We start from the raw sequence: 12,370 nt of genomic DNA, 5'->3' as shown, positions 1-12,370 counted from the left end.
TACTATCAAGGGTAAAACAGATCACCAACCCAGGTTGGATGCATGAGACAAGTGCTCAGGGCTGGTGCACTGGGAAGACCCAGAGGGATGGGATGGAGAGGGAGGCGGGAGAGGGGATCGGGATGGGGAACATATGTAAATCCATGGCTGATTCATGTCAATTTATGGCAAAAACCACTACAATATTGTAATTAGCCTCCAACTAATAAAAGTAAATGGGAAAAAATCATCAAAAAAACCCATTTAAAAAAAAAGAAAAAGAACACTGTTTAGCAGTAATTATTGAAGTTGAATATAAGTAAGTCCTGTGAACCAAAAAGTTAAGGGCACATACTGAACAGAAATGTATACATGAACACACAAAAAATATCTGTACAAGAATTTCCATAGCCATATTATTTGTAATAGCCTCAATCTGGAAACAATCCAAATGTTTCACCAACAGTAGACAAAGAATAGACCAAGAAACCATTGTATACTCATCCAATGGAATACTACAAAGAAATGAAAAGGAATGAACCACAGCATCTGAAGTTTCACCGAAAACTCACAGATATGAAGTTGAGGGAAAGCAGCCTGACACAGAAGAGTACTTACTGCATGTGTCTGTGATGAAGTTCAAAAACAGGCAAAAGGAATCCATGATGCTAGAAGCAAGGATGGTGGCTACCCATGGGTAAGAGCACTTAAGAGGAACAGACAGGAGGTTAGTTTCCGGAGGGCTGAACATGTCAATGACTTGATCTGGGTGCTGCTTACAAAAATATATTCACTCTGCGATCATTCAGGAAGCAGCGCACTTGTGATCTGGCACTTTTCTATACATATGCTATGCCCTGAAAACAGGTTTATATTGTAATTTACTGTTAAGAGAACAACATTCAAATAATGTTTGCTAGTAAAGTATTAAAAAGTAAAGAGACGTTATGAACATGAATCCTTAGCAACACAGGAGGCCAATCAGGACCAGAGGACAGAAACTGTTTTATTGGAAGGATCTTATTGATAAGATGAGAATGTAAAATTGCTACTGAAGGAAGAGAAGGTGGCTTACAATGCATAAATATTAGTTACTGAAAATATTTACTAGCTTGATGAATACACTAGACACGTCAATAATAATGTCTCTGACATCCACCAAACTTTTCAAGAAACTCCATTATCCACAGCTGCTGCTGACTGACAGCCAGCCCACGGACTGGTCAGAGTCCAGTAGCCTTGTCTAGTCTCCAACTGCGAGCTGAGCCGATGAGATTCCCTCTCACAAAAAGATGAGCCTGAATACCCTGCGTGAATAAGAGATGCCGCAGTGAGAACTAAAGCAGTAAAAGCAGAGAGAAGGGCCACACCACGCTGAGTCAGGACCACGAGAGGCACGGCAGCATACAGTTAAGGGAAACCGAAATGATGAGAAAGCAGAAGCCACGAGGAACCAAAGAGGCATAAACACGCTGCAGAAGCTGTCAGCCAACACCAGTGTCCAAAGCTCAGCTGTAGTGGTTCCATCGCTAAGTCGTGTCCGACTCTGCGACCCCATGGACTGTAGCCTGCCCAACTCCTCTGTCCGCGGGATTTTCCAGGCAAGGGTACTAGAGTGGGTTGCCATTTCCTTCTCCAGGTCTTCCTGACCCAGAGGTTGAAATGGTGTCTCCTGCATCGCAGGTAGACTCTTTACCCTTGAGCCACCAGGGAAGCCCAATCATAGCTGGTCATAATAAAGATAGAGCAAAACTTGCCCTTTTATAATATTCCCACTATCCCCCTACCACACACAGAGGTCCTCATTATTCAAGACAACTCGAGTTCATGTGGCTCCCTTGCCTAAAGCAAATAATCATGTGACGGAAACCAACGAACCCTGGAAAAACTTAGCAGCGCTAGGAAAAGCAAACTATACACCTGGCTAATTAAACCTCAGAACTGCCTTAAAACAGCATTTACTACTGCTGGGTCTCAGGGCTGATTGTCAAAGATGGATGAAGCACTGGTTTACGGATAATGTCCTGACTGTTGCAAAGCTACGCAAAATACTGAGAGATGAGGAGTATCAATGGCATCAGAAGAGATAGCACTCACTCTTAACTCTAAACAAGGCTCTTTCAGCTGCTGGAAGAGTTTGGTAAGTAGATTTCAATAGAGATAAGAATCCCTCAGTAGGAGAACCACCAATAATCTAATTTCCTCTGTGTGTGCTGTGCTTAGTGGCTCAGTGATATCTGACTCTTTGGACCCCGTGGACTGTAACCCTCCAGGTACCTCTGTCCATGGGGGTTCTCCAGGCAAGAACACTGGAGTGGGTTGCCATGCCCTCCCCCAGGGGATCTTCCCAACCCAGGGATCAAACCCAGGTCTCACACGTTGCAAGTGGATTCTTTACTGTCTGAGACACCAAGGAAGTCCAATTTCCCCTACAATGCAGTCAAATCATGAAAATACTTTTTACACCATGGTCGTGGTTAAACAACTGATTTCAGACTTCTTTTCTTTAGGATTTAACAAGCCAGGCCTTATTTAAAACATATTTCTACTACCTTTATATCTTCAAAATTACTGTCTCAGGTTTTCTCCTTTATAATGATATCAAAGGAACAAAAAGATGATGACAATTACAACAACACACACTAAATCAGAAACACATTACAAACTCTTTCCAGGATCGTTCTTTTCAGAGCTACCCCTACTACAATCTTCAGCACCAAACAAGGGCTGTGCCAAAAAGGAAACGCCTCCTTATTTAACATGATGTTTGGGACTTGCTTTAAAAGAGTCAAACAACAACAATGACATAGGCATGTGTGGAGGAAAAAAAATAACAAGAAAGCAGAAAGCTGAATATCACTGAAGCTGGACAATAAGTATATTGGTATTCCCTAAAATATTCTATTTTGTCTGGTTAAATTAAAATTTTTTTTTAAAGAGGAAGAAAGGAAAAACCTGCCTAAGCAACCCTAGTAATCAAAGCAACAAGAAGCAAATTTAAAAAGAATTATATTAGAAAGAGAGTAACACAAATGCCAGCTGACAAATGTGCTATGTATGTACTGGGGCATGGACTGATTGCCTATGAGTCTTCCAACAACGGGATGATGCAGCTACTACCAAGATCCCCATCACATGCAGGGATAAGAAAGAGAAATTACTAATCATGGATCCAGTAAGCATCTGTGTGGAGACTGAAACCCCCACAGTTTAACTTCTGAACCAAACCATACACAATACTACTATCTGACCTGGAAAGTGACATTCTTCAAGTTGAAAGCAAATCCATATCAGATATGAGCGGTCACCTCTTCCTATGCATCATAACATTATCTTGTTATGACTTCTGCAAAGAGGTATGATCCTCCACAGTGAGCCTGAGACCAGGCTACTTCCTCCCCATTCCCATATTTCTAACCCCAGAAGCCTCCTAGCTTTCCAATCGTCCCTCTATTTGACGGCACTAACCCTCCTGTTTACATTAGTCACACAAATGGCATGAGCTCATAAATACAGTTCAGGAAATGAATCAGGCATTGTCCACATTAAATCAGAAAATGACAAAATAAAACATTTTTGGAAACCGAAAAGAAAGAATGCAAATTATCAGTAACCAGGGTCCCTCAGACCCCTGCTGACCCCAACATCATCAGCCTCAGCCGGTTCACAGCATAAGTATGGGAGGAGCTAACAAAAGAAATTTTAGCCTCCATTAAAAAAAAATAAGGCACTGAAGCAGGGGTTCCCAAACTCCAGGATCTAATGTTTGATGACCTGAGGTGGAGCTGATTTAATAATAACAGAAATAAAGTGCACAATAAATGTAATGTGCTTGAATCATCTCAAAACCATCTCCCTATCCCCTGTCCATGGAAAACTCTTCCACGAAACTTGTCTCTGGTGTCAAAAAGGTTGGGGACCACTGCACTAAGGAATCAATAACTTTTATTTTTAAGCATAATTTTTCTTAAAGTAGTTTTACTTGTATCTTCTCAAATGTTATGAGAATTCTAGCTTTCATTAACTTTCATTCTGCTGCACTAAGGAATCAATAACTTTTATTTTTAAGTATAGTTTTTCTTAAAGTAGTTTTACTTGTATCTTCTCAAATGTTATGAGAAATCTAGCTTTCATTAACTTAATTCTAGCTTTCATTAATTCATTTCATTAATGCTATGACTTACATAAGCCTCCCCAACTTTCTCATTTCTTTCTTTATAGTTCAATAAAAAAGAATTATTACTTAAATAAACACAGATAAACTGAAACTTTTTTCTGCCCTCTCCCTAAAAGTATATTTGAAGCATTCTGCATTCACTATGAGAAGTTTTAAGAAAAATGATTTGGATGTTCATTTCTCGTGAATAGTAAGTTTTTCAAGTGCTGGTAAAAAGGAAAAGTTGTGAGAACATGTGCTTTCTGCATCTTTGTTCCACTTTCTGATACAAATGTTTTATCAAGGAAAAATTGCTGTTGTTTTCCTCCCAAAATATGCACATAATCATATTTTAATTCCTTGGGAAAAAATGGTAAAATATGTTATACCCTTTGGTAGAGCCAAAACAATGTATTTATAACTTTACGATCAACTAATATTTGAAAATTATACCAACTGAACTGCATTGAATAATTCTGGAATAATGGTCAATTTTTAGAATAATGGCCAAATAGTATATAGTAAACAAACATTTACCATAGTGCTATATTGAAACCTAACAAATATCATTGCTAGTTTTGTTTCAATATTAACTAAGATTTTAATATACATAGTCTTAAGGTAAACTAATTTCAGAGAGAAATTTATACTGGGCTGTAACTTAACAAAATCATTAGTCCTGAAAAATAAATCACCCCAAATTGTACACAGATTGTATTTACAACTCATGTCTTGAAATACATGTCTTAATGATACAAATAAAAACCTGCAAACTCCAAGATATGTAATTGAATGCTAAGTTGCTTCAGCTGTATCCAATTCTTTGCAACTCCATGAACTACAGCCTGCCAGTCTCTGTCCATAGGATTCTTCAGGTAAGAATACTGGAATGGGTTTTTATTCCCTTCTCCAGGGATCGAACCTGTGTCTCCTATGTCTTCTGCATTGGTGATAGTTTCTTTACCACTAGCACCACCTGGAAAGCTCCATATAACTATAAAATGTGTCTGATTTTTAATGATGCGAGATAAACTATATAAACACCCAAAAAGTGCTTAATTTTTAATGATGGAAGATAAACTCAATAAACATATACACAATATGCATACACAAATATACCCACATCTCCCTTTCTTATAGGACAAATAAACAAGGCATAAAAACATAAAGCTACTTTAAAATTGTAAAATCAGGACTTCAGACCTGAGTAAATCCATATTGTTTGTCAATATGGCTTATTTCACTACTTTTTCTACTCTACAAAATTAAAATTATATTGACTGTATCATGCATACTTATTGAGAAACATGGAAAAAATATGGTCAACTAAAAAGTATAATCTGCAATAAACAAACAACAATATCAACAACTACTATTACAACAAACTACTAATATTTGCAGGCTAAGCCAGAAGCTTTTGGTTATCATACATGCTTTAGGACTTATCATTCAATGAAAAAAAAATAATCCTGATTTTTCATTCCTGAAAGAAGGGGAAAAAACTGTTATTACACTACAAATATTTTCCACCATTTAGTAGTGTATTTAGTACTCACTTATTAAAACCCACAGAAAAATACTTGTCACAATAAAAATTCACTTTTATGTACATCTGTCCCATCAAAGATGGATTTTTCTATGCTGAAGTCTTAACGATAAGTACAATAATGTAAACAGTAAGCTTTAGTGAAGTCAAAATTAAAACTGTATTTTTCTAATCCATAGATTATTTTTCTTCATTCAAATCTTAATTGGAAGAATGATTACAAAGTTCAAGTGATAAATCACTTCTTTCCTAAATTATACTTTAAAACATTTTACAAGATTTAACAAACATTTTTATTCCGTTTGCCCTTTATTTGTGTTCAATAAGCAAAGGTTGAAAAGAAAATACTGAGTTGGTTATTATATTTCAATTAACGTGAGCTGGAACAAAAACCGATCATCCACACTCCCCAACCTCCACAAATATTTCAGGGCTTGCAGGCAGCTCTGCCTAATTCGATAAAATGATTAAAATCCTCTGCTTGTGGTCAAGTTAGGAAGGCTAAAATGACTGGCTGGAAATGAGGTGACAGGGGAAATCACATAACCTTTAATCCCTTAAAAATTAAAACATGTTCCATTCAGCACAAATATGACTAGTATCTACTACTGTAAATCTCCAGAACTAAGGATATATTCTCTCCCCTGCCTCTGAAACAGCTGAAGTCAGGCTGAACAGAACACTCAACATTATCAGGAGAGTAAGAGTGAAGATGACTTTGTTCCTGTATGCCACTCCTGCAAGCAGACAAGACGGATACAACCACTTAAACAGATCAGACTAACTGGGATGTGTATACTTTCACCCCAGAGTAAGTATTTTTAGATTCCCTGCTGAAGTAAATGAATACCCCATACAACTGTTTAAACATAAAGCCCATTTTTCTTTGAAAATGGAATAGTCTGCAACTGTATTTTTCAAAATGGAAACTGCTCCTTTAAACAGTTTTAAGAGGAAAAAATTAAACAGTGATTCACTTATTACAACTCCAACCCCCATTTCACCCAGATCTGAAATTTCTTGAAGCTTAGTGTATTTCAATAGTCTCCTTAATAAAACACTCTTCAGAGATTATTCAGTCTTCATACTTAGACTTTGGTCATCTCCCTAAAACTCTTATTTTAAATTCAATCTACGTATTATTTTATATTTTAAATCTATGCAACATATTTAATTTTTTTTTAAAATCCGGGCAAGAATCCACATTGGAGTGGATTGCCATTTCCTCCTCCAGGGGATCTATCCTAACCCAGGGATCGAACCAGTGTCTTCTTACGTCTCCTGCACTGTAGGAGGATTCTTTACCCGCTGAGCCAAGGGAGAAGCAACTCCCTTCCCTAAAACTCTTAAAGCCTCAGTCTTATCATAGGTAAACATGAAAGAACATTGCCAATTTCCGAGAGCTGAAGTGAGTTTCCAACTAGATTAGCCAATAGAAGGGAACACTGAGCTTAGCACATAGAAGGTTCCTACTAAATGCAAATTCCTTTCCCCCTTGAACACCTTTACCTGGAATGAAAGGTAAGTTTGCCATTTTCCATAAATGGAGCTCTTTCAGAAAGAAGTGCTACCAATACACATATTTTCGAGAAAAGGAGCACCACTTAAAATTTTCTGTAACTGAGAGCATTCTGACTATATCACCACAACTATCGCTAAGAAATAGCTACTATAGAAGGTTGATAAGAGCCATGCATCTCCCGAGGACCAACTAAAGTGAAATCCTGGGACACTATTGAGAAAAATAGAGCAATGCAAATATTCCTTCAACCTATGCACATTTGGAAAGTTAAAATCACTTTTCTTTTTTCTTCTTAACTGGAAATAATTTAAGATACAATGGTGAAATAAAGGAAAGAAGTGGGAGGGAGGAAGGGACAGAGGAAAAGAGGGAAGGAGAGAGGGAAGGAAAAAACCTTAATTTTCTTTTGTCAACCAAAGCACTTTGAGTGAGTATTAAGAAGAAACAAACCAATGAGTGTTTTCTTCTCATAACTTACCACAGCTAATTAGAATTTTAAATAATTTGAAGAAGCAGAATTTAAACTGGCAAGAATGATTAGAGGCGTTTTATAGCGAGAATTACATCAACTGTCACTGTCATTACAATATGTCACCCTTCAATGTGAATGGTAAGAACGTCTTTGTCTCAAGCAATGATGTTTCTATAGTTCTGAACCTCTCCACTTCAATCACCTGCTTGGCCTCAGCTACTCAGAGGCAGTATTTGTTACAGAGGCTGGTAACCTTTAAATCTTGTGAAATTGTCTTTCACATCCTTGTACATAGCAAAAAGCTCACACTATCTGTTAAAATGCTAGAAGCAGGGGATGTCCTAATTGGAACGCAACTTAGAAATCAACTTAGCCAAACTCTTAATATTTACATGTTAAAAAAAAAAAAAAAAAAAAAAACAGATTTCATTAACAGAAAAAATGTTAATGAGATGTTAAGAGATTTGCCTGAAAGAAGTCACACAGAAATGGTGGAGGAAACCTATTCTGTCTCCTTAAGACCTGTTTCAAGCCCTAACCTTCAAGTATGTTTATGGGGTTGCTAGGAATGTTTAACAGGGAAGTTCCAGAAGCATACTCGGAGAAGCAGACTTTGAGAGGATCTCTGCTCAGCCCCTCTCAACCTCCCCCTACCTCACCAGCTTAGATGCACCGTGTTTAGCTGTCAGAGGTAAAGCACACTATTGTCGTTCAGCCGCTAAGTCGTGTCCAGATCTTTGTGACCCCAAGGACTGCAGCACACCAGGCTTCCCTGTCCTTCACTATCTCCCTGAGTTTGCTCAAACTCGTGTTCACTGGATCAATGAGGCCATCCAACCATCTCATCCTCTGTCGTCCCCTTCTCCTCCTGCCCTCAATCTTTCCCAGCATCAGGGTCTCTTCCAAAGAGTCGGGCTCTTCACATCAGCGCGTTAGCAACACAAATTAACTGAAAGAGGACCAACTAAATAAACTGTAGATTTAAGGTAAACTGTTTCTGCTTGCTTCTCATCTTCACAGTTTCTTCTTCATTCTTCAAACATAGCCAGATAGCACTACAGAAAAAATATCAGCGTGCTCAGCCAACCTAAGTCATAAAGGATGTCTAACACAAGACAAACTAACAGATTTCCCAGTCCAACTCCTAATCCACTTTGAATGCTGTATTCTCTATCTCAGTTTTATTACAATCACCACAGGTTCAAATTTCTAACCTCATGGAGATGTAGAAACGAGTGAGAAATATTCATGGCTTGTATGACAGAGAAAAAAAATTTTTTGTAAGGAGACCTATTTTGGACTTCCATTAGGAAGTAGCATGAGAGTCAAACTATTTTTAGAGATTAGAGTTCTTTATAAAGTATGCTTCAAAGAAAACTGTCCTAAAGATAAGAGTCTGGTTATTCTATCTTGGTTTTCATATGTAACAGGACAGGAAGCCGTGTTTCCGTGCAACAGGTAAAAACTCCCCACTCCCAGTTTACTTTTTTTAAAGTGGATATCTCCCGATATTAGCATACATACAAAGAGAGAAAAATACTTTGTAATTAAGTCAATGATGTATCTTCAGAATAATCTAAAGTATCCTATTTTAGTTTAGACATAATAACACGTCTTAAATTTATTGGTCTTTTTGCTCCTATAGGCCTTGGAACACAAGTCTTTAAGAAAAATCTCATCAACAGAAACACTAAAAAAAAAAAAAAAAACCCTGAAAAAAAACTCTACATATTTCTTCAAAACCCCACCTCTGGCTCTCAATTTAATTTCTAAAACATCTAACTTGAAATTTAAACTTATATTTCCAGTACCTACATCTACAAAATTGGAAATCAGTTTTTCAAAGACCCTCAACATGCCCTCAAAAACCAAAGGGGGTATACTTTTTCAGGTGTGTGTTACACCTCGCTTAATCAGTTAAACCTGAATGATTTACAGTGAAACCAAAGTGAAAGAAGAAAAATCAAACTTCTGTTCCATCTAGTTTTAACTCCTCTTAACTTTATGAGCCCCCAGGGGTTATGCAGGCATCTTACTCTTGTTTCCATCGCTAGCGCCTCCCACAGCCGCCCTCGGGGTTTGCAGTAGAAACTGTTTGGTCTGACTTGCACTGAAAATTAACCTGCTAAATATGTTTATGCAACAACAAAGACCATCAGTCTTTTTTTCCAGGTGGACATCTAGAAGCGAAGTGAGAAGATTTGGGAGCATAAAATGAGTCTGCTTTAACTTTAATAACAAATGGTGATTGAAAAAATACAAATTTCGCATTTGCAGGAATGGGGTGCGGGAGTTACTAAATTTGCAGGCAATTTTTTTTTTCTCCGTGAGTGCAAAACATGGCAAAACTAACAAAATTACGACCCAGAATAAAAAGATCACATTCATTTTCAAAGCATTCATTGAAAAGTACACAGAAGCGTTCTTTTTAAATGCCCGCATGTTTACATGTAGCAGGAGTGTGGCTACTAAATATTAATCCTGAGGGAAACGGATACACATTTACCTTCATAATTAGACCCAGCAGGCCAAATGTTAGCAAAGTAAACTGACAGAAACCACAAAGACAGATTGAAAGTGGCCAACAGAAAGTGCCCGTCCGTCCCGGGAGCCCGGTGCGTTCCCTGCTCAGCCAGCGATCAAACATCTCAGGCAAAGAAACCTGCACGCACCAGCCGGGTAAAGGAGAAACCAAACTTTCCCAAATAAGTTAGTTCCGTTTTGCTAATCGAAATCCAACAGGTGTCAACACGCGTAACCACACTAAATCCTTCCGAACAAGGTGTAGAGAGGCCATGGGAGGTGAGCAAAGAAGCTGAAAGGACCCGACAGCTTTCGGGACGCGGGGGGAAAAAAATAAAGCCGAGCCGCTATACCAACGGAGATGAAGAGATAAAGGATGGAGGACAAGGGGGGATGGCGATGGGGAGACGCGTGGAGCGGTCCTGCCACGGACGCTGCAGGGGGACCTCGGAGCGAGGGCCTTGCGTTAGGTCTGGCCCTCCACCTCCGGGGTTAGGAGAGCTGGGAATCGCCGCGGCCGCAGGCAGGGGGACCGGGAGGGCACGGCGCGTGGTACCTGCTTGTCCAGCGTGTCCCGGGCGCCGCCCGGCCCGGCCCCGGCCCTGGGCGGCGCGAGTGCCCGCTCGCAGCTGCAGCCCTCCAGGAGGTACATGCCCGCCGGGCGGCAGCTCTGCTCGCCCTCAAAGTAGAAGAGCACATTCTGGTAGAGGGCGAACCACTTTTCGTGCCAGCGGCTCGCCTCGGCTGCCTTCTTGCTCAGGAAGCCGCGCTTGGTGCCCTCCTTGCGGGCCAGGAAAGCCAGGTACAGGGCGTGCCCCTCGTTGTAGCGCACGCTCTTCTGCATGGTGAGGGCGCGGGGGGCTCAGCCCTGCCTCGCGGCCATCTCCCGCCGGCTCCTCCGAGGCGCGCCCGCCCGGCTCCGGACGACGCGGGGGGCGCCCGGCTGCCTGACGCGGCGCACCGGGCTCGCCGTCCGCCTCCCGGGCGCGGCGCCGCGCGGGTCCGAGGGACGGCGGGCTGCGGCCGGGACACGTTGTCTGCCCTGACCGCCCGCCCCGCCCCGCCCCGGGCCGAGCGAAGCCCCCGGCGCCCCGACGCCCGTGTGGAGAGAGGGGCCCGCGAGGGCGCCCGGCCGGCCGCCGCTCCGCTCAAAGTTGCGGGAGCCCGAGCCCCGCGGCGGGCTGAGAAGGACTGTCCTCGGGCCACTCGCTCCGGGAGACAGAAGGTAAAACGTCACGTGGGAGATCAGCTGTAATCGGCTTGGAGACCGATTTAAAGGGCAGAGTCGGCGCGGCGGCGGTGACGGCGGCGCAAGCCGCTCACCGCGGCGCGCGTCCCTCCCTCGCCCGCCCGGCCGCAGCCTCTGCTCCCGCCGCGAAGGGGCGGTTCGCGCGGAGGTGGAGGCGCGCGGCCACCGCACACAGCGGCTCACACGCGCGCTCCGTCGCGCGCGCACACACACACACACGCAAACCAAGTAGACATACTCACAAACACACAGACAACCCACACTCCCGTGGTGCGCACAGTCCCAACACAAACGCTCGCGATTGCACAACTTCACACTCACACTCCCACAAACGAGAACACACCAATACACAATCACAGACCCACATGCTCCAACACAAATATATTCGCACAAACACACACAACGCAATACTTGAACACACAAAAAAATGACACACATATACAAATAACACCCACAACGTGCATTCCTACACAGAAAAATACAGCCCCACTTACACACTCACTGACATGTTCACCCAAACACACACATTTACACACACAAATCATACAGTCATCCACACACTCAACCACACTCACCCACACAATAGACACATGCACACTTTTACACGCATACACACATTCATACACAAATAGACATCCATACACAATACATTTATACTCACACATTCATGGTCATACCCTCACACAGAATGTGATCATATACAGACACATATGAACACACACACAACTGCACACATTTACTCAAAAATACACACAAGTAGCATATCCATACCCAAGCACTCAGAAACATGCAAGTACACATTCATGCAAATGTATGCACTTTCACAAACCCACTGACACATACAACACACTCACCAGCCAAATCCACGTACTCACACTCATCCACCGCTGCGTTTCCACCACAGTGGGTGGGGTCACAAGATG

General features: G+C 41.5%; 1 protein-coding gene across 2 annotated transcripts in view; it reads right to left on the bottom strand.

The window, feature by feature from the left end:
* The window catches only part of RASGRF2 (Ras protein specific guanine nucleotide releasing factor 2), a 248,364-nt gene extending 237,169 nt beyond the window's left edge, over window positions 1-11,195 (bottom strand). For both annotated transcript variants that reach the window (XM_065919065.1, XM_065919066.1), the window contains exon 1: window positions 10,755-11,195. In XM_065919065.1, coding sequence (XP_065775137.1) covers window positions 10,755-11,042 — 288 coding nt within the window. In that variant the 5' untranslated portion in view covers window positions 11,043-11,195. The remainder of the gene's footprint in view (window positions 1-10,754) is intronic.
* Between the last annotated feature and the right edge of the window lie 1,175 nt (window positions 11,196-12,370).

This window comes from Muntiacus reevesi, chromosome 1 (assembly GCF_963930625.1).
Source record: "Muntiacus reevesi chromosome 1, mMunRee1.1, whole genome shotgun sequence".
Classification (NCBI taxonomy): Eukaryota; Metazoa; Chordata; class Mammalia; order Artiodactyla; family Cervidae; genus Muntiacus; species Muntiacus reevesi.
Note: the sequence above shows the minus strand (reverse complement) of the source record. Positions and strands in the feature narration are given on the sequence as shown.